Source organism: Dendrobium catenatum, unplaced genomic scaffold (assembly GCF_001605985.2).
Source record: "Dendrobium catenatum unplaced genomic scaffold, ASM160598v2 fragScaff_scaffold_1117, whole genome shotgun sequence".
Classification (NCBI taxonomy): domain Eukaryota; kingdom Viridiplantae; phylum Streptophyta; class Magnoliopsida; order Asparagales; family Orchidaceae; genus Dendrobium; species Dendrobium catenatum.
Window position 1 is genome coordinate 436152 of NW_021319579.1, and position 20907 is coordinate 457058.

The 20907-nt window shown below is 35.0% G+C and overlaps 1 protein-coding gene across 5 annotated transcripts; it reads right to left on the minus strand.

Moving 5' to 3' along the window:
* Window positions 1-417: 417 nt before the first annotated feature.
* LOC110102604 lies at window positions 418-17294 on the minus strand. Of its 5 annotated transcripts, XM_028698611.1 has the most exons (6): window positions 14311-17294; window positions 11230-11276; window positions 3331-3434; window positions 2256-2318; window positions 858-1458; window positions 418-774 (listed from the first exon to the last, which is right to left on the minus strand). In XM_028698611.1, exon 1 carries the CDS (start codon window positions 17115-17117, stop codon window positions 14454-14456), a length of 2664 nt encoding a protein of 887 aa, XP_028554444.1. In that variant the 5' UTR covers window positions 17118-17294; the 3' UTR covers window positions 418-774; window positions 858-1458; window positions 2256-2318; window positions 3331-3434; window positions 11230-11276; window positions 14311-14453. The 5 variants fall into 5 exon arrangements, with proteins under 5 accessions (XP_028554444.1, XP_020686679.1, XP_028554445.1 ...); XM_020831020.2 differs by lacking the exon at window positions 2256-2318; XM_028698612.1 differs by lacking the exon at window positions 2256-2318 and having other exon boundaries at window positions 858-1461.
* Between the last annotated feature and the right edge of the window lie 3613 nt (window positions 17295-20907).

Genomic DNA, 20907 nt, shown 5'->3' on the forward strand with positions numbered 1-20907 from the left:
TTGCTGTAGAAACCAATAAGAAAACTATCTCAAACATAAACTAATTTAAATAGTTAACATAATTTAATCACATTAAAGATACCAGCTCAATCTATTCCAATATAGAACAGATTATTTTGGCTTATTTCAGCTAGATAGGGGTGCCTCAAATCAATACTAGAAGCTTCATGAAGAAAGGCAAATTATTGCATCCAGTTATCACAGAGATAGGTCCGGATATTAATAAAATATTATTTTAAATTAAGCGCGTCAAAAGCGCAATCAAAAGCGCGGGTAAAACGCACCTAAAGCACAGTCGAAAGCACAATCAAATACACAAGTGACGTGGCATGTTTTTATTGGATATCCGAACCTACAATAATTTGCACTGAAGAAGGGAGCTGATATTGTTTTCATTCGATCAAGAGAATTAGTAGGTAAACATTAAACAATTCCAATCGGTTTTCAATTTAGCAATCTCAAACACTTTCACAGAGTCCCAAACAATCTTAGGCAAACAATGCTCCTATAACATTGATATTTGGGCATTTTAACAAAATCTTCAAAATAATTAACTCTTTCAAAATCGCTAAACTAGGACCAATTTCCTATTCCAACATAATCTATTAAATCATTTACTTCCAAATTCCTTTACAAACTGACTGGTTGAACTATTACTACATTTATTCAGTAGGCTTCATTAGATTACCTCTTCACCAGCTTGCCATCTAGGAGAAAAAATAAAATAGGATAGCCTCCTGTATAATTCCTGCAAGGAGTATTCTCCAATATAATCTGCAATGTAAAACACCTTCAAAAACTGATTCATGGCAATAATATATACTTACAAAAACCGGTTAATCAAACAATGAGCATACCATATTAGTAGAGCAAATTCCTCCTATACTGTCACGGTAGCCAATAAAGGCCTCGTTTGGTCGTCCGTAAGTTTTCCGTTTCCGATTTCAATCGATGAAAAAGTTACTATTTTAATGTTTATTTACGCGACTTTTTCAAAACACCTCTTGATATACCTCCATATTTTCGCTGATTCGAGAAGAAAAAAAATTCTATTTCTCCATTGTAATACCTCTATTTAAGAATGAAAAAAACTTAGGGGAACCAAACGAAGCCAAAAAGTAAGATGCTTTTGCAAACCAAGGGTTCCCCAAGAAAAATGCAGCTTCAACAGATTTCTTCTGGATAAGAGACCATTTTGCACTATGCAATGTCTATTCCTATTTGAGAAGGAACTTTTGTAGCATGATCTCTAGAGGAATAAAGCTGGCTCTCAGAAACACCCTATTGCTCCAAATTTGGCTCCAAGAACACCTTTCCAAAGCAGTTCTCTGCAAATTGTTCAAGTGTTACAGTTGCCCAGCTATTCTACTTGCCCAATGGCTTTCTCCATCCACGGGGAACATATAAAGCCAAGCCCCTTTAGTCTTTGATGGTAGATTTTTGTGGTGTTGACGCTTACTGCTTTCCAGAGAAAGAATTTATATGAAATTCTGTTGTGCCATAACCGCATCAAAATATAACCAGTAATTGTTACATAAGAAAAAAATTAAAATTGAAAATATAAGGAAGGTTAGTGGGATGCGAGAAGAGTATAAAACATTTTTGGTTAGTGGTTAAGCCTCGTCAATATCTTGTTCGTGGTCTCTTGATAATAAACAAAATAAAAATAAATTCAGATATTGGAAGAAAACAACATCACACCTTATTCATTCACTTCAAGAGTATGACTTGAGAGAATATTAATTATGATTTTTTTTTTCTTGAGGAATTGGAATCATTACCGACTTGCAAAGGAAACAAGTACTTCATGCTTATTAGGCCATAAAACATGTCTATAATATAGAGAGAATAAGTAGAATATCTTTCTAGTGTTTGGCTTACTAAAAAGTAAACTGTAATAATCCATGTACCAAGGCCAACAAGTAGAATATATCTTTCACTTGACTGGTAAAAAAATTCAAAAAATAATCAATTAATAGAGTCAAGTTTTGCTCCCAATAAAATTGCTTCCATGTATTCTGCCAATTCCGATTTCACAAACAAGACAATAAATTTATATGAGATCTTTGGCTGTATAACATACCTCATTTGTTCTTTGCTCGTTTAAGAAACCCGTTTACTCTAATCAAAAGCATTCTGGTAAGTAATCTATTTTAGTTGCTACTTCTGTTTTTATCTTTCAATTTTTTCAATCTGAACTTGCTCGTGATTATTCATAATAAAAGATAACTGAAACTGAAATTAAGTGTTCATACTTTTAATATCTATACTCTGAAACTTGTCTTGTTTTCCTTCATTCACCAGGCTTGACTTTCCTGCTACATAATCCAGAAATAACTTCTAGCATTATTCTTTCTCTTCAATGTTTTGAAATTTAATCATTTTGGTAAGTAATCTATTTTTGCTTGATAATAAAATTCTATTTCAAAAGTCTATTACATAAAGAACATGTGTAGCAGTCATTTATTTTCATCTCTGGGAGAATCAAGCTCAATTTGCATATTAGAAGTCTAAAATATATTTATACTAATTGTTATGCATACTTAAAATACTAGTTTTGCATGATTTAGACTTACAGATTGACACGTCATGCTGTAACATAATGATCCTAGTGTACATACTCACGAATTGATTCTTTTGATCTCATTCAAACATCAAATGAAGTGTGGATGAAAAAAACATTTCGTTTGTTGCAAACCAAGTAATATACATTAACTTTTTTTTTTTAATTACTTATCAATATTTTTAATATCAAAATTTATATTAATCAATTAACAGCTGTTAACGAACTAACCCTTAATAAAATAAATATTGTAATTATATACTTAGATGGTCAAATAATCTAAATAATTCAATCAATTCAAATCAAAAAATGCTACACATAAAGCTTATGCACTACTTGAAGATGTTTGGTTCAAAATAGGTTCGATTGACACCGTATGTGTAGTAGAAAACATATATATGTATTCCCAATAGCATAACTAATAAAATGGCGTGGACCACGCTTTTAAGTATTTAGGGTTAATGTTGACTACACTAATATAAATAATAATCATGATAATTGATTAGGAAGAATATTATGTTGCATTTATAATCTTTATTTGAACATGGCTCAAGTCAAAATCAAAATGTTTGATTTATGCTCTACCAGAACTGTACCCTAAAGCACCCTTACATCAAAATGAAATAAAATAAAATGGGAATAGTTTTCCACTCCGTGGGCAACTAGCGCCTATCATAGGGGTTCCTTATAAAAAAAATTTCCCTTTACCATGCACATACAATCTCTAGAAAAATATTGATATTCACAAACAAAGAAAAAATATTCACCACAGTATTCCTTGCAGAAACTCCAATCTTGAAGTCAGCAGTACTTGACGTGAGGAACAAATTCCTGCATCATACACCAAAGCAGCTTGGACACCTCATGAACCCTAGAATAAGGATAAATTATTTCAGATAAAACTAAAACTAGAGCAAAGCAATAGCAATATATATACTACAAAAACAAGATGTGTGTAGATAATATTACTAATAAAGAAAAAAGTTAAATAACACAGAAAAGGGGTTTACTATACCTCTAATGTGAGATAAAATCTAAACATCAGATTTATCAAGAGAGTTCAAATAAAACATGTCAGACAATCAACATCACCGCATTACAATTGATTAATAAAGTTTTTTTATTGATCACATCAATTTAGATGCTAATCAATATCACCAAACATATATCAGGCTTCCAATTGATGAATCCGCAAAGAGTGTCATATTTCTCTTCTTCATCAAAAATCAAAATAATACCAATTAAATTCCCTGTCAAAGAACTAATTGTTCTTCCTACATTAATTCTGACTCTGGTTTAGTCATGAAAATTATGAATTTTAGCTTTTGCATGATCATTTTCTTCCCAGTCTACCTCTTTATCCTCTTAGCATGCCTCCTCCATCCCCAAATAAAATAGAATGTTCTATAGTAGAGCGTCAAATGCACATTGAGTATACAATGTAGATTTGAATGTGACACCACCAATGCAAGAAAAATATTAACTTTTATGGTGAAGAAAGCTATTAATCATAAAACAATAATTTATTTCTTTTGATGAAAATTGAGGATAGCAAATCCAATTCAAGTGAAAGGATTTAAGCTTTCTAAGAAAAAGTAGCTCCAAGAAATTAAAATAATGAATGACAAACAAATGATTGAGATTTCATGTATAGAAGAGACCTGATTGCAACAAGTTGATAAAATACAATAACAAGCCAAAATAAGAGAAAAGAATTTCAAATAAAATAATTGATTGGCAAGCCGCATATTTGAATAAGGAGATTGGCTATCTCGAAACTCTTCAGCTCATGATTAATCAAAGACAATAGTAAAACAAGGAAGAACAATTAATACATTTAAACGCACTTTTACTTGAGCCCTATTTATACACCTCGTAAAATACAAATAAGATTCTTTTACATGCATCAAGATGCCTGTTTGTAAACCTCATAACACAAATAATATAGCCATCACAGCCAAGGAAGAAATTGCAAAAAGATCAAAGAAATTCATAAGAATTGTAGCTAACCACCTACAAATAGTCACAATCTAAGAAAAAAAAATTAGTTACAATAATTGCTTGTAAATAGCTGCACCTAGAGGGCCCTGAACAACTATAGTAACTATTAGCAATAGAAGTTAAAGGAAGATCCTAAAGGAAACATTGTAAGAATAGCCACACTAGAACCTGTAGAGATAGGAATAGAGCACCGCATCAACTCTCCCTAATTTGAAAAAAAGTTAGCTCTGTAGAATAGTTAACCTAACTTGGCTTTACTTCATGAACTTGTTATCAATGTCTTAGATTTTTCTCTTTCTAACTCCTTAACAAATTCACATCCAACACTTTATTAGAAAATTAAATGCAACCTACTCCAGAGACACTATTAGATGACAAATTGTGTCCACCATTCATATTTAATTAGAGATATCCAATCCTTTGAAGTGATAGATCAGCTTGTGATACTTTGGCAAAGTTCGATTGAACAATTCAAAGGAGCTGAATATTTTCAAGCTAAGCATTGATGTGGAGCTCGATTATCTCCTATGCTTTATCGCAGATCCTAGTATTTCATTTCAAATTGATGGAGAATTTTGAAATTAGGATGGGTCTGTATGAATCTAGCATCACCATTTTTCTTTGAGACCCTTAAACACCCAAACGAAGTTTCATGTCATTTTGCACAATCTAAGAAATGAACTAAAATAAGAGGCAAAAAAGTAAAGTTTGAAGCATTGTTTAAAATTACACAATATGAGGCATGTCCTGAGGCCCACCTCAATGCAATTCCAATGAAGAACGCCTTGAGCCTTTTTTATGAGTCTTGCGCCCCAGCTTGGTTGAGGCATGCATCACCATTTATATATTTTTGATTAAAACTTACCTAAATCCTAAACTAAAGACCCAAACAAATCATGCCTTCCAAGTCATAGCAAATATTTATAAAAGAAGAAGATGACTGATATATATATATATGAAGAAAAAACATATTGGAAGGCATTGGACTCCATAGAATGACGCAGGAAAGATACCAATTTGTTATGACGATAACTCAAATAAAGAACCCCTCAGTGATTACAGTACATATGATTTCTGAGTTGTTGTCAACTATTTCTATTTTCTTTAGAAATTAAATATAGATGAGTAGAGAATTGAAAAAGAAGGAATTTGAAGTTGAACTTGATGTTATATGATACTTTTATGCAATTTCTCTAATTTATGTTATTTTGGTTTTGTAATATTTGGATTTTAATTCTATTTCACGCAATGTATCACTTGCCACTTTACGACTTGTGCAACTTATTGTTTCATTTGTATGTCAATTGACTACTTCACAGTTCAATAGAAAGCTAATATATCATCCTTTAACATATTATTTGAGTATTATATAAAAAATTTACTTTTGACATTTATTTTCATTTTACGTATTTTTTGAATTTTGAGGCTTACGCATCAAAACGCCTTGAGATTTACTGATGAGGACATCCATAGTAGATTTCGACACACCTACCATCAGAGGGGTCTGTGAAACCCTTAAATTTTCAATTTAAGTTTGAAAAAAAAAATATTTTGTGATGTTAGTACGGACAAACCGTTAGTAAGAACTAAAGAAAATGTTGAAAATCTGTATGGTTCGTCTGGACGAACCTGGGTTCATCGGGACAAACTGAACATAGAGCATCGTCCAAGGACGAAACAAATTGGAATTAATTTTCGTCTGCATGATGGCAGTTCAGAGGAGATCGTCCCGGGACAATCGGGACATCGTCCTGGACGATCCTTTTTCATAAATATCTGAATAGTGTCATTTTTGAAGAGAGAGAAAGCTGAGGAGAGAGAAAAACGAAGGGAGAAGAAGAAAATCCGCGTTTTGGGCGACTTTGGTCCGTTTTCGTCCGTCTCCGTAGTTGGGAAATTGTATCGACTCGAGGTAAGGCACATTCCGCCTTTCTCAATTTTCAGAAATGTGGATTTTGACGATTTTTCTGTTCCGCAATCTATTTCTGTTAGCGAATAATTGGTTTCATTTTGCACTGATAAACTTTTTACCGCGTTACTTTTGGTATGTTTCTGAGATGATGTTTTTGCACGTTTTGAGTATTTTATGGAAGATTTTTACCGGGTATTTTGAATTTTGCGGTGTTTTAATTGAATAACGAATTATCTGGATTTTGAAATATGTTGTTTCAGTACAATGAAAGTCTTATATTAATGTTTTGTACTATCTGTGGTAATTTGGTAAATTTCTGAATTTGTGAATTCTGTGGAAATTCCGTATACTGCTGTTATGCCGCTGAAGATTTTTCTGACGTAATCTGATTTCCTGAATTGAATGAATTGATGTGTTTATATGCTATTAGAAGGGAGTTATAAGGGGCCATAATCCTTCGAGATTATGTCTGTGTCAGGGAAATCTGAAAAGTCTGATTTGATCTAAAATTTTGTATATCTGATAAGCTCTGGTGCTGTAAGCACAAGGGAGACATAAGGGGCCAGAATCTGTTGAGATTTTGTCTGTGTCAAGGAAGCGAGTCATGAGGGGCCAGAATCCGTAAAGATTCTGTCAGGGTCCGAGGATCTGATATGTGAACTCTGATTTGTGAAATATGTATTATATGATTTTATCCGATTTGGCAATTGCTTATGATTTGTACGGATTTGTACTATTCTGTATGTTCTGTGAATTAAAGATAATTCTAATTTGAATATTCTGCTATATGAATGAATTCAGTTCTTCTGTTTCAGTGGTTTGATTTTCTGTACGACCAATGTTTAAAATTGCGTATTCGGGTATTGAGGCGTTTTTCATTTGTGAGGCGAGCCGTAAGCCTCAAGGCGTTTTGAGACGTAAGCCTCAAAATCAAAAGATTGCATAAACATAAAATGATAAATTTGTTATATACTAATGAGTGAATAATATAAAACATAAAAAAACATAAGATATGAAGTGAAATCAAAATATCTCAATAATAAGACAACATAAAATATAGTTCAACTCAAAATTCTATCTTTCCGAAATCCCAATATTCTTTTCATTAACATATAATTCTGATTTCCAAAAATAAATAGCAATGACATATCACATAAGAACTCATAAGTCATTAGCACTGTCATCACTAAGGGGTTCTTCATTTGAATCATCATTATGGTGAACTGCTCTCTCCCCTTCCTCTCCTATAGAGTCTAATATCGAACATTTACTTCAAGATTTATGTAAGTTTTAATATATATAGCGTGAGACGTAAGCCTTATGCCAGTGAGGCGAGGCGGGCCTCAACCAAGTTGAGGCGCAAGCCTCATAAAAAAACTCGAGGCGTTTTTTACTGGAATTGCGCAAAGGCAGGCCTCAAGGCGAGCCTCATATTGCGCAATTTTAAACCATGTGTACGACTACTCTTCTGATGTATTTGTTGATGTGAAATTCTGAATATTTTGATTTGCTAGTGTAGTCTTGCTGAGCTGTTAGCTCATCCTTGTTATCTGCGTGGTTTTCAGGTTCTGGGAAAGGGAAGGAAGTCTTGGACAAGCCGTTCAGTGTCTGATCTGTAATTAGGTATTTTGTACTTTTGATTTTTGTATAATCATGACTTTTCTGTTATGTTCTTTCTGACTTTAGCCATGCACTGTATTGTACATGAATATTTTGAGGAAAGAAAGAAGAAAATCATAGATGAACTTTTATGTATATTTGGATGCTTATAGTAGCTCTGTGTTTTCTGTATGTTTGATTATTGGAAGAAAGTCCGAAAGCAAATTCCATAACTAGATCCTGTATTTTTAATATTTGTCGCGGCCCGATGCGAAGGGATTCGTTCCGGTCGGGTTGGGTCGTGACAGGGTCGTCGAGCGACGGCCACTATTCATAGTCTTTATTTCTGATGTTTTATTTTATTCATATCATTTACATTTTATGTTTTTCATTTGTACCCCTATGAGGAAGTTATTGCATGTTGTACCCCAAGGGAAATTTCGTCTTTATGGTTTTTATTTTTCGAATGGCCTATATATAGGCTTAGTCATTGAATTTGGAGATAGTTTTTGATAAAATGAAAATTTGCTCTGTGTTCTCTTTGTGAGTTCATTCCCCTTAAATCTCTTAGTGAGTTTTCGGAAGAGATAGATCTCTTTGTGAGTTCTAGGTTTTCTTCCCAAGTTTTTGTGTGAGGAATTGGATTGGGAACAATCAAGGTGAGTGAATCCGTGGCCATTCGAATCCCTATTAATTTTCCTTCCTCCTTCCCCTTGCTCCTTGCCGCCACCCCTCCCTGGATCGGCCAGGCCGCCAGCCCCTTGGCAGCCACCTCCCGTCGGCCGTCCACCCCCACCCCTTGACCCGTTTACCCTTGTAGCCGCCGGCCTCTCCCCTTGGTGAATTTCAAATTTGAAATTCAAACTTGTTCCAAGAACCATTCAAGACCTTCCTAAAATATCTCCATGATTTAAGGCTATAATATTAATTGAATTTCAATTTGAATTTGAAATTCAAATTAATCCTAATTAATAGCCTTGTATTTGGAAACTTCCCTTTCTCATAAAATCTGAATTTTAAATTCATATTTTATTAAAAACTTGATTAGTGTTGTGGACCCCACTCACTAATAACAATTACTCTCTCCCCTCTTTATGTGTGGCCGGCCCCCCTCATGGGGATTCTCTCTCTCCTAGATTAACTTCCTAATCCCACCAAATCAGCCCCCATCCACTCCTCATTGCCACCCCCTCTCCTTAATCGGATTTAATTTGAAATTCTCAAATTAATCCCTTCCCTCTCACCCAAAACCTGAAATAATTTCAGGATTCCTGAAATATTTTTCTTGGTCTCTCAATCTAGCCGCCCTCTTCAAACTCTCACGCCAGCCCAACCCCTTCTCCTTTCTTGCCACCACCGCATATCTCCTTTCTCCCTCTTGGTGCTCATTCTTTTCCGGCAAGGATGCATGGCGGATCCCGAAATTGATAGCGAATTCATACTCGACGCCTACGGAGACATCCACATAACCCGTTTACCATTCTTCAACGTCGGGTTCGATTTTGACGACACCGTGGAAGATTACTTGAACCGAATCATCCCCACCCTCATGGACATCCATCGACGATCAATTCTCGGACTACGAGTAGACCATCAACGGCCATCCACCCATTTCCCCACCTCCACCGCCACCGCCTCCCTCGCCATCACTACGGATCGTCTGCGCCGTCTACCTTGGAGTGATTTTGTTTCTTGTATGGTTCTTCTTCCTCCGACAACCCTAGACGTAGAAGAGTGACTTTGAGCCTCAAGGTGAGACGATTACTTTGTTAACCGTCGGATTCTAGTTGACTAACCATTTCATTACTCTTGTTTACGTTGTTATTTTAAAGTGCTTGCAAATTTAGTTGTAATGGATTGCCTAAGCATCGTTTGTTTCTTAGAGCTTTCTTGATTCTTCAATTTTGAGACGCCTTAAGATTAATTTTATCATTACTCCAACAACTTTTATTAATCTCTAAGAAAACAATTCCTGGTTTCACATCATTTACGCCTCGCCTGACGGACGAAAAACGCCTTAATACCCAATTTCACAATTTTAAACCTTGGTTTGAACTTTGAAGATAACAAAATTGGTTTACAAAATGAAAAGCACGTCAGATTTGTAAAAGAAATAGCCATGGTGCGTATTTCCTGTGATAATTAAAATATTTCTCCATATAAGAATTACCACCAACATACTTAAAATAGAGTTAGGAGCACAAATTAATGAAGCCGACAAGACTCAACCCAACAACATGATACTCTGACTTTGATGAATTAGTTTGTGTGGTTGGTGCGTTATGAAGTTCTTTTGGGTTATTCTTTATTAGGAAGTAACTGATGCATCGACAATTCATGAATAGAGTATCAAAGGTTCAGAAGCAAGATGCACTGAATAAACTTAATGATTTCTCGTTACCAAAAGTTAGCTCTGGTATTGGAGGTAATGCTTAAGATTAAGGTGTTTAAGAGTATCAATAATCCAGTAGAGTACCTTAAATAATCATGAAGCAAAAAAACAAATATATGGGCATGCCTGAGACATGAAGCAAATCTGAACTAAAAAATATATTTACTTATTTAGGTTGGAATTTGAAATTAGTCAAAAATAGCTAAAATTTTTTTAGTAAAATAAGACACTCTTCCTGAGCTTTAGTACAGCTGCAAGATTTAGTACAGCAAATTGATGTCATCTACAACAGGCCCTCGTTGAGATCTGATGCAATTGATACATGGCATTTGGTCCATTAAATATACAATCATTGATATGAGAAGACCATGCAGATTACTGCTCAAGTTCAAGGTACCGTGGAATACATAGCAAAAAGTTGGGTTTTCTATAGATGGCTCTATTCACACTAATTCATGTCCAGTCGGTAAATCAATCTACAAACCTTAGTATAGGCTAGATTTATAGATAAAAATTGATTGGAAATTTTTAAAAAATAAAAAAAATTATAAAAATTATTAAAAAAAGAATTGATTGGCAAAATTAAAGGGGGAGAAAAAAGAATTGATTGGCAAAATAGATGGAAAAAAATGTACCTTTGTAAAAAGACTTAAAAAAAAGAATTGATTGGCAAAATAAATGTTTTTAAAGCAAATTTGCAACAAAGGGCAAGCAAGAATATTAATTGCTGATAAAATGAAGCTTATGAAGGGTTTCACAAACCTCGTAAAAGAAGCATGATGACCACTTCTTGCATCCAAGGAAAAGATCTGTTAATAAGAAGACAGAAACTTAATTTAAAGGGTGAAGGAGAAAAACATTTTGTGGGCAAAGAGTGATTGGATAATAGAGAAAGACGCCATAAATAAACTACAAATTGTCCTTTATTTGATCAAACAATTCAATAACGCACATGGACTAGCCCGTACCATATCAACAACCATTAAACTGACCTTATACAATAAAAAATTGTGATAATGATTGAGACCCAAAATGTTTGATGCAATTGAGAAAGACCAATTATGATGCAGTCAAGGTAGGGGTTGATTTGGAGGGGTTTTTGGTGGTTGTTTGGTCTTCCCAAGTGATTGTTTGGTCTTCCAATGCGGCTGTTTTATGGTGGTTGTTTGGTTTCCATGATGTCCCTTGGTTTTCATGATGTTGTCCCACTTTTCCCTGATGTTGGATGTTCGTGTGCTATTTCTTGTTGATTCCTATGCTAAAGTGTTTTAATTTCTCATTAAATGGGGCTGTTTTGGGTTTATTCTATTGGTTGGTTTGGGTGGCTCATTAAGGAGAGCATTTAATACCTTTTTCATCTTCTTCTCCTATATAAGATGGATGGTTTCCTTTGAAAGAGAGAGAAAGAGTGACATGTGATGAATATTTGGAATATGAAACCTGCGGGTTTGTCATAGCTTGCGAGCTATCCCTTCTACCTTCCTTCTTATATTTCATCTCAGACTTATATCTATTCTTCTCTCCACAATTCCTATTCCACATGTATCTTTCTTCTCGAAGCTTTGATTAGTCGTATGGTGTTGTAATGCAGCAAAACACAGCAGAGAAGAGATTACCGGAGGGAGAGTGTTGTATCCTTTTATTTGAAGTTGTAAGGTGTTGTGTCTTTTTATTTAAAGTTGTAAGGTGTGGTTGTGTTTGTTTAAGCTATTATGGGATATAGTACTATTGTTTTGTTCTATCTGTGTTTATCTATGTTTTAAAGAAAGGAAGTCTTTAGTTTACAATTTGTGTTTTTTTTAGATTGCTCAATTTGAGATCAGAGCTTTAAATTGCATCAATTTGGTATCAGAGATTTAGGTTGTCATGTGAGTTTTCTTTTCTCTTTAAAAATCAAAAACAAAAAAGGCTAGTCAAATAAATCAACAAGTCAAAGTTCCAATTCAAGAGGAAAATCTCCCATTAGAAATAATGCATTCAGAATATCATAAAAGTTCTGAGTCATTCTCATCAAAGAATGAGATTCTTTCACAAGGGGAGAATTGATGCAGTCAAGACAAGGGTTGATTTGGAGGGATTTTTTATGGTTGTTTGGTCTTCCCATATGGCTGTTTGGTATTCCAATATGGATGTTTTATGGTGGTTGTTCGGTTTCCATTCTATCCCTTGGTTTTCATGTTGTTGTCCTGTTTTTCCCTGATGTTGGCTATTTGTGTATTGTTCCTTGCTGATTCCTATGCTAAGAGCTTTAATTTCTCATTAAGTGGGGTTGTTTTGGGTTTATTCTATTAGCTGATTTGGGTGGCCCATTAAGGAGAGCATTTAATATCTTTTTCATCTTCTTCTCCTATATAAGTTGGCTAGTTTCCTTTGAAAGAGGGTGATATGTGAAGAATTTTTGGAACGTGAAACATGTGGATTTGTTATAGCTTGCAAGCTATCCTCTTCTACCTTCCCTCTATTATGTCTTGGACTTCTATCTTCTTCTTCTTCTCTCCAAGATTCTCATTCCACCTGTATCTTTCTTCTAAAAACTTTGAAAAGTTGTAAGGTGTCATTGAGTCGTGTTTAATTTTAAGTTGTAAGGTGTTATTGAGTCGTGTTTTATTTTAAGTTGTAAAGTGTTGTTGTATCCTGTTTAATGTGAGTTTGAAGTAGTTGTGTTCGAAGGTTTTGTTTGTTTATGCTTTATGAAAGTGCAGTCTTTTATTTGCAATTCTAGTGTTGTAGTTTTTTTTTTTTTGTTGCATCAAATTAGAATAATTTACAATTGGCATTCATCAAAGAATCCCAGTAAAATCTTTCCTCAACATTCATGAGTAGCCAAAGATGTTATGGATTTACTTCTATAATCACACTAGAGATGTTACTGGTAGATGGCATGGCATACCTGACACTTTGATTGTAGTTAAAAGTGGTAACTGGTAAGTGGTTGGATCATTCAAATCTAGTCAATCTAAGAGCTAATTTTAATTTGCTTCACCAGTCAAACATGATAGGTTTTACTTATTAACAATTGGATTCAAAGCAAATTTATAACATTGTTTCCGCTAGAAATGGGTTCCACATGGCAAAAGTCGGAAAAGAAATATATCACAATTAGCAAAAGAATTTTTGTCTTAGTAAATTATTGATTAGATAGAAAGATTTAATTAAACAAACTAGACCGCTACTAACACTCCAAAAAATAAGAGACATTTTAGGATTGGATACGGATACGACAACAACAAAAACATCAAACATTTATCCCATTCCGTGGGGTCGGCCACATGAATCATTCTTTTTTATTGTATTCTATTAAGAGTCAAATTCTCAATTAAATCGAATAAAAAAATCATTTCTAATATTTTGTAAACAATAATAAAGGACTTTATAAACAATAAAAAATCTGCACGACAGAACTTAGGAAGGGATATCAAGGACTCTATAAGAAATTCATAGTAGCTGAAAATTCCAAACCAAATGAACTAAAAACAGAGCAAAAACCTGCAAACGTTTGTCGAATAAGATATAGGAAAAAGGGGAACCGTTGAAGTCAACTAGATAAAAACTGAATAGATTCATGAAAAACAAAGAAATTCAAGTTAAAGGTATAAGCCAAGAAGGCATAAATACATGAAAAAGGTTCTTTGTTATGTCCAGCGCTGCAAATTGATATCTAAAATGCCAGAAGACAAAATATAGGAATGAAACTGGGTTTTTAAAAAAATCATCTTGAGGTTACAGAGGTAAAAGCAATATAAAATTATAAACATTGACAAATTCATTCTGGTAGAATTCTGCAGCAAGAATAATTATAGCATGATTATAAACCAGGTAATTGAGTTTTGAACATCATATAACCTGTCTACCGCAAGTGGCATCTTTACAAATTGCTTTCCGAAGAATGCAACCAGTATATCAGTAGCAACAGAAAAAACCGACAATACCCAAGAGCAGCTTGGCTGTCAAAGTGGAATCTAAGAGTTATTCCCTTGCATATTTCTTCAAGAACCCAAATTTCTTCTGAAATATTTCTTCAAAGACGCATCTGAACATATTGCGTCAATGCTCCTTCGCTGCAATTTAGAGTATCCCACTCCATCCTCATCACCAACTGTATACTTTATTAGTGGCATTGTAATATTCAAAGACGTATTCAGACTATGAAATTGTAACAATGCAGAGTTAATATTACTGCCACCATCAGTAGAATCTGGAAATTTCAGTGAAATCTCCTCCTTCAATGGAAAATCCCTTGGGCAAATTGTGTTGCATTCTCTATTCTGCTTCATCAGATCCCCATTCTCCTGATTAATTAATGAACTACTAATTGAAATTGATTGTGAAGTCCCATGCATAATTCTTTTAGAACCCCAACGTTTTCTGTAATACTTCTTCATATTATTTGAAACTATTGCATCAATAGGCTTTCGTTGCAGTTTTTTGGATCTCTCTCCATTACCATCACAAAAACTATAATTTGTTAGTGGAAATGTATTATTTAACCCACTATTCAAACTATGACAAGGAAACAATGCAGAGCCAGCATTACTACCATCATTAGTATAATCTGGAAACTGTAAAGAGCTCACCTCCTCGTTTGAGAAAATAATCCCTATGTTGCCTGTATTGCATCCCCTAGTTTGCTTCGTAAGATCCTCATTCTCATTACATAATGGACTATTAACCAAAATTGATTCAGAATTCCCCTTCTTATCTGAAACTATTGCATCAATAGAGCTCCAATGTTTCCTAAAATATTTCTTCATAGACCTACAAGCCATTGCGTCAATGCTCTTTCGCTGTAGTTTAGAGGATCCACCTCCATCACCATCACCAAATCTGTACTTTGTTAATGCCATTGAACTATTAGACCAAGTATTCAAACTATGATGTGGTAACAATGCAGAGTCAGTATTACTAACATATTCAGTAGAATCTGGAAACTTTAGAGAGCTCTCCTTATCCTTCAGGGAAAAATCTCCTGAGCAACCTATGTTGCACTCTCTAGTTCGCTTCATCAATACCGTATTATTTTGCTTAAATATTGGATTATTAGTCAAAATTGGATGAGAACTCCCTTGAATAGTTCTTCCAGAATCCCAATGTTTCCTGAAATATTTCTTCATAGGCCTATCCAGACCAATCACATCAATGCTTCTTCGCTTAAGTTTAGAGTATTCCAATTTATCACAATCACCAAATCTATGCTTTCCTGCTGGTGATGTACCGATCAACCAAACATTCATACTATGACATGGTAACAATGTAGAGTTAGAATTACTTCGATCATCAATAGAATCTGGAAACCTCTGAGAGCTCTCCTTCTCTTGCAAGGCGAAATCACTAGGGCCATCTGTCCCACAGGTCATATGTTGCTTCATTGGATCTCCATTCTCCTGCTTAAATAATGGACTACCACTAAAAATTGAATGAGAATTCTCCCGCATAGTTCTTCCAGAGCACCAACTTTTCCTGAAATATTTCTTCAAAGACCCATTTAGACCAATCAAATCAATACTCTTTCGCTGCAGTTTATATGATCTTTCTCCATCACAATCATCGAATCTGGACTTTATAAGTGGCATTGTACTCTTCAACGAAGTATTCAAACTATGACATGGTAACAACGCAAGGCCGCCAGAATTACTGCCATCATCAGCACAATTGGGAAACTTTAGAGAGCCCTCCATCTCATTCAATGAAACATCGTCAGGATAACCTGTGGTGCATCCCCTAACTTGATTAGTCAGATCACTATTCTCCTGCCTAAATAATGGACCATTAGTCAAAATTGATTCAGAAACGCCTAAATCCTCTTGAAGGGATTTATTCTCAGTACTAACATTAATCTTGCCATGATGGGCACAAGAATTAGAGTCAATAATCCTAACAGCAGAATTATATTTACATTGCTCTTTCCTTGGGACAGTAACCTGACTCACGCCCTTAGGGCACAAACTCCTGGATATCCTCTGTGATCCATTTATTGTTTGATGCAAACTAAGAGCCATCTTCTCATCAGGGACAATTAAATTGACGCAAGAAGACTCTTTCACCAAACGAACAGCATCAAATGCTTTCCTCTTAAGCTCAGACGAATCCCTTGTCACCAATACTTTCTTCGCCTCATTCTCCCTAGCCTTACCTTTAGAGGTCTCCTTCTTCTCTGAAATCGATGTTGCCCCTTCAACAAAATCATCCAATGAAACACTGAAAGTAGTTCGAGATGTGGAACCTCCAGAACTTTTAGAATATTCTCGTCTTAATTTGGGGATGGGGCGACAGTCAACGCAGATAAAATTGTCCGCATCGAACAGTGTATGCGAAAAGTTACGGTGGTGCAGGGACACGCAGGTGCGGTGCACACGACGCGAACACATATTGCAATCAAGAAACCCCTTTTCCAATTCTGGAAACCACAGGAAGCAGTAGGAACATACCTCAGCTGATTTAACAGAAGCAAAACATTCTCGGCAGAGGAGAACGACGCGCCACTGGCTTTCTAAGGTTTTGAGGCAGTCAACGCTGCCATTGATTGGAAAACCGAGCCCGCATCGATGACAAGAAGATAGGCTAGGGGAACGAATGACGGACCACGAAGAAACGATAGGGAGGACGCCTTCGCTTATCAAGCCACCTACCTCCTTCCCTATCGCATCCCCCATGAGAAACGAAAAGAAGAGGAATGAATCTAAGATTAGGGCTAGCGGAGGTCTAAACCGCTGATCTTATCTTTCCCACCATGAGAGGGTGGGGAGTTAGATTAGGGCACGAGAGGTGTCGAACTTTTCCCTTCCGCCCTTTTTTCGGCCGTGCCTTGAGAGAGAGAGAGAGAGATATGTAAGAGTGAAATTTGGAAAGGCGGAAGAAGAGCCATGGCTCTTCGGTTCCATGTGAATTGTTTGAAAATTGACCGGGCAATCAGGAATTAATGTTCGAAGGACGATATTCGATTTTCTTTTAATTTAGAAATATTTGCTGAATTGGAAAATCAATGACAAATCAATTATTAACCTTTTATATAAGATATTCAAAATAAATTTAAAATATAAAGATTTAAGTCATTTTTAAATTTAAATTTATGTAACCGTCTAATCAAAATTAAAAGTTATTAATTAATTAATTAATAGAAGAACTCAGCAAGTGAGTAAGTCAAAGTGGTTCATTGTTTTCCCAATGCTATCATTTTTTATCGATTAGGAGACTCGCTCATGATTAGGGAAAATTATTGTGTGAACACCGGATGTCGTTCGGAGGCGAATCAGAGCAAGTTACGTCACCCATTTGTTGTGTACCGCAGTTGTGTATCCGTTCTGTACAATGTGATGTAACGCATTCTAATTTGCCTCCGAACGGTCCGGTGTCAACATAGAATAATTTCTCCATTATTAGAGTGATTGGAATGATAGATCATACCCGATATTTAAAACCATATAACAATGGTAAAACTTGATAAATTAGCTTGATCGTTGGTTAGGATGACCTACAGTGTTGAACAGCATTGTTTATAATTGTTGATGCGAAGTCCAAAATTTTAATTGATTTTGAACTTTACAATCTTTAAATTTAAAGAGTTTATTAAAAGGTTGTTTGATTTAAAGTAAAAGTAGTAAACTATTCAAAATGTAAGGATTTTAAAAATATTAGTATTTTGTTTAAAGAAAATAAATGCAGGAAAAAATTGTGCAGTATTTGAAATTCACAATCTAGTTCAATTTTCATTGAAAATCATTAGATGTGGCCCATTTTCGAATACACTATAAATTCTCTATTATTGTTGTAACTTCGTCATTGATCATTCCCCAATGTTGTAGACTACCGCCCACCAATGATGGCCACCGCCCGCTATTTGTGGTTGGCAACCAGCCATTACAATACCCATTATCACCGTTGTCACCAACCACCATCATTGTTAGGTTTTAAATAGCATTTATTTTATTTCAAGCCAAACAAAAAAAAATATTCATTTTACACTCATAAAAACATCTCAAAATATTACAAATAATTGCATTTTTATTTTACTCTGAATTCTTTTTTAGCAAATAAAATGACCTCTAAAAGAAATATAATCTCACCGTTTATTTGTTCTATCTTTGTATCCTCTTTTCTCATCCACAACCTCCTCATTGCTTGATCCTTGGATCGCATACCCTCAAACATCTCTCATCTTCATCTTTATGAATGATTTGGTAATAAAAATTTGGCTTACCCATGATGCAATTTTAAGTTAGGAAAATTTATAAATTCATTAAATTTATTTTAAAATGAATAGGATATAAATTTTAGTAAATATATTTGTATTATACTCATCTCAAAATAAATTTTTTGAAATATTTTTATCAAATTTCAGTCAATATATCATGACTTAAATAATTTTCATTTTGACATCCATTCATCCTCTCTTATAGTAGATTGAATGATTACGCTCTTATTTATCATCGATTACAAATGACGGCCTTCCATGCAATTGAGGAATATGTCAATGCAATATACTAGATATAAAATTTATAGATCATATTTCATGATGCAAGTTGTAAAAGCCATGTAGCATAGAAGTTATCTTCAAAAGCTTGTTTGTTGTATGTTTGGTCATTCTCACTTTATGATATGGAGAACAGAGTTCAAGAAGTCTAGCATAAATCTTGGTGCTTATATCAAAAGTTGATATCAATAGCATGCATCTATCTTAAGATGTTGGCGTATATCGATGCTATTTGTAATGTCGAGTGATGAAGTCAATGAGCATTAGTGTAGTTCGTTAGGAGATTGTAATTGGGTAACAATATTTAAGAGACTATAGTCGGACAATAGTAGTTAGGAGATCATAAACAGGCAAAAATGATCATGAGATTGTAATGGGCTAGACAATAATTGAGATTTAATGTTAGAAGATCATAGTTAGAGTGATGGTGGTTAAATGGCTATAATCAAGTAATGGTGGATGGAGGACCAAAGTTAGGTGATGGTGCTTGTGAGACCACAGTCGAGTTATGGTGTCCAGAGGACCATAGTAAAGTGACGGTGTTTAGAATTCCATAGTTAGCCGATGGTTGTATGAGGATCAAAGTTAGGTGATGATTATCAATATATCCAATAAGGACTAAAATCAAGCAGCGGTGCCCAAGGAACTATTGTCACGACCCGACCCGACGGGGACGGATCCCGCCCGATCGTCCCAGGACGATCCAGATCATCCTGGACGATCCTGGAGCAGATTTTTGATATTACAACTATAGTATGATGATGGTTATCGGAATACCAAATTCAAGTGATGATGGTTAGAGGATTGAATTTGGGTGTTAATGGTTGATGGATTGTAGTCAAGTGATAGTCGTTGACGGACCCTAGTCAAGTGATGATAGTCGAAAGATAATTCATGAAGGTGGCAGGAGGACCTTATTCAAGCAATGATTGTCAAAAACACTATAATTGGGTGATGGTGGTCCTAGGCTAATACTCGGGCAAAGGTGATCAAAAGATTATACTTGAGCGTGATGGCTAGAGGACTGAAGTTAGGCAAGGGTGGTCAAAGGATTGTAATAGGGTGACAATAGTTAGAGGACCATATCGTAGTGATAGTGGATGGTGGGTCTTAATTGGGCGATGTTAGGTTTAGGAAATTATTCAATCAATGATAAACAGAGGTCCCTAGTCAGACAACAGTGGACAAAGAATCATAGTGGCTAACATCGGAGGATTGTATTCAATAAATAATGGTGGAGGGCCCTAGTTGAGCGACGATGGCCGGGAAAATAATCATAGTGGCATCATGGTTGTCAGAGGTTATTAGGTGTTTGACACAGGTCAAATAACAATAGTCAATTGTTGAGAGTCAAATGATAATAGTTGGATGGTGATCGGAGGATCACAATCTAAACATTGTGATTAATGAATTGTAGTTAGGCATTAAAGGTCATTACTTCATGTCCGATGATGATTGTTAGGAGGTTGTAGTTGGGTGACAGTTACTGGGACATTATAGTCTAGTGGAATAATGGTTTGAGGATCATATTTTGCACAATGGTGGTCTAATGACACTAATCAGATGATGGAGTTTAAAGGGCTGTGGTTGGAAGACAGTGGTTGTAAGACTAGAATTGAATTATGATTGTCAATGAATTATGGTATGATAATGGTTGTGAGAGGAATGTAATTGATCAATAGTTCTTGGAGGATCTTAGGCAAGTAATTGTGGTTAGAGGATTGTGATTATTGTCATCCAACAATGATGTTCGCAGAGCCACAGTCGAGTGATGATGGTCGAAGGGTTGTAGTCAGGCAATTAATGTAAAATGACATGTAATCGAAGTATCACAGTTAAACAACAATGGTTAGAGGATCATAATCAACATTGGTTTGAGAAATATAGTCAAGCAATGGTAATCGGAGGACTCTACTCAAGTGATGGTAGTTGAAAGACCATAGTTAGACGACATGGGATCGAGGTTGGGTGAC

What these genes read in the sequence shown, in the direction of transcription:
- LOC110102604 (XM_020831020.2), bottom strand. Translation starts at nt 17,117, where the DNA reads ATGGGGGATGCGATAGGGAAGGAGGTAGGTGGCTTGATAAGCGAAGGC.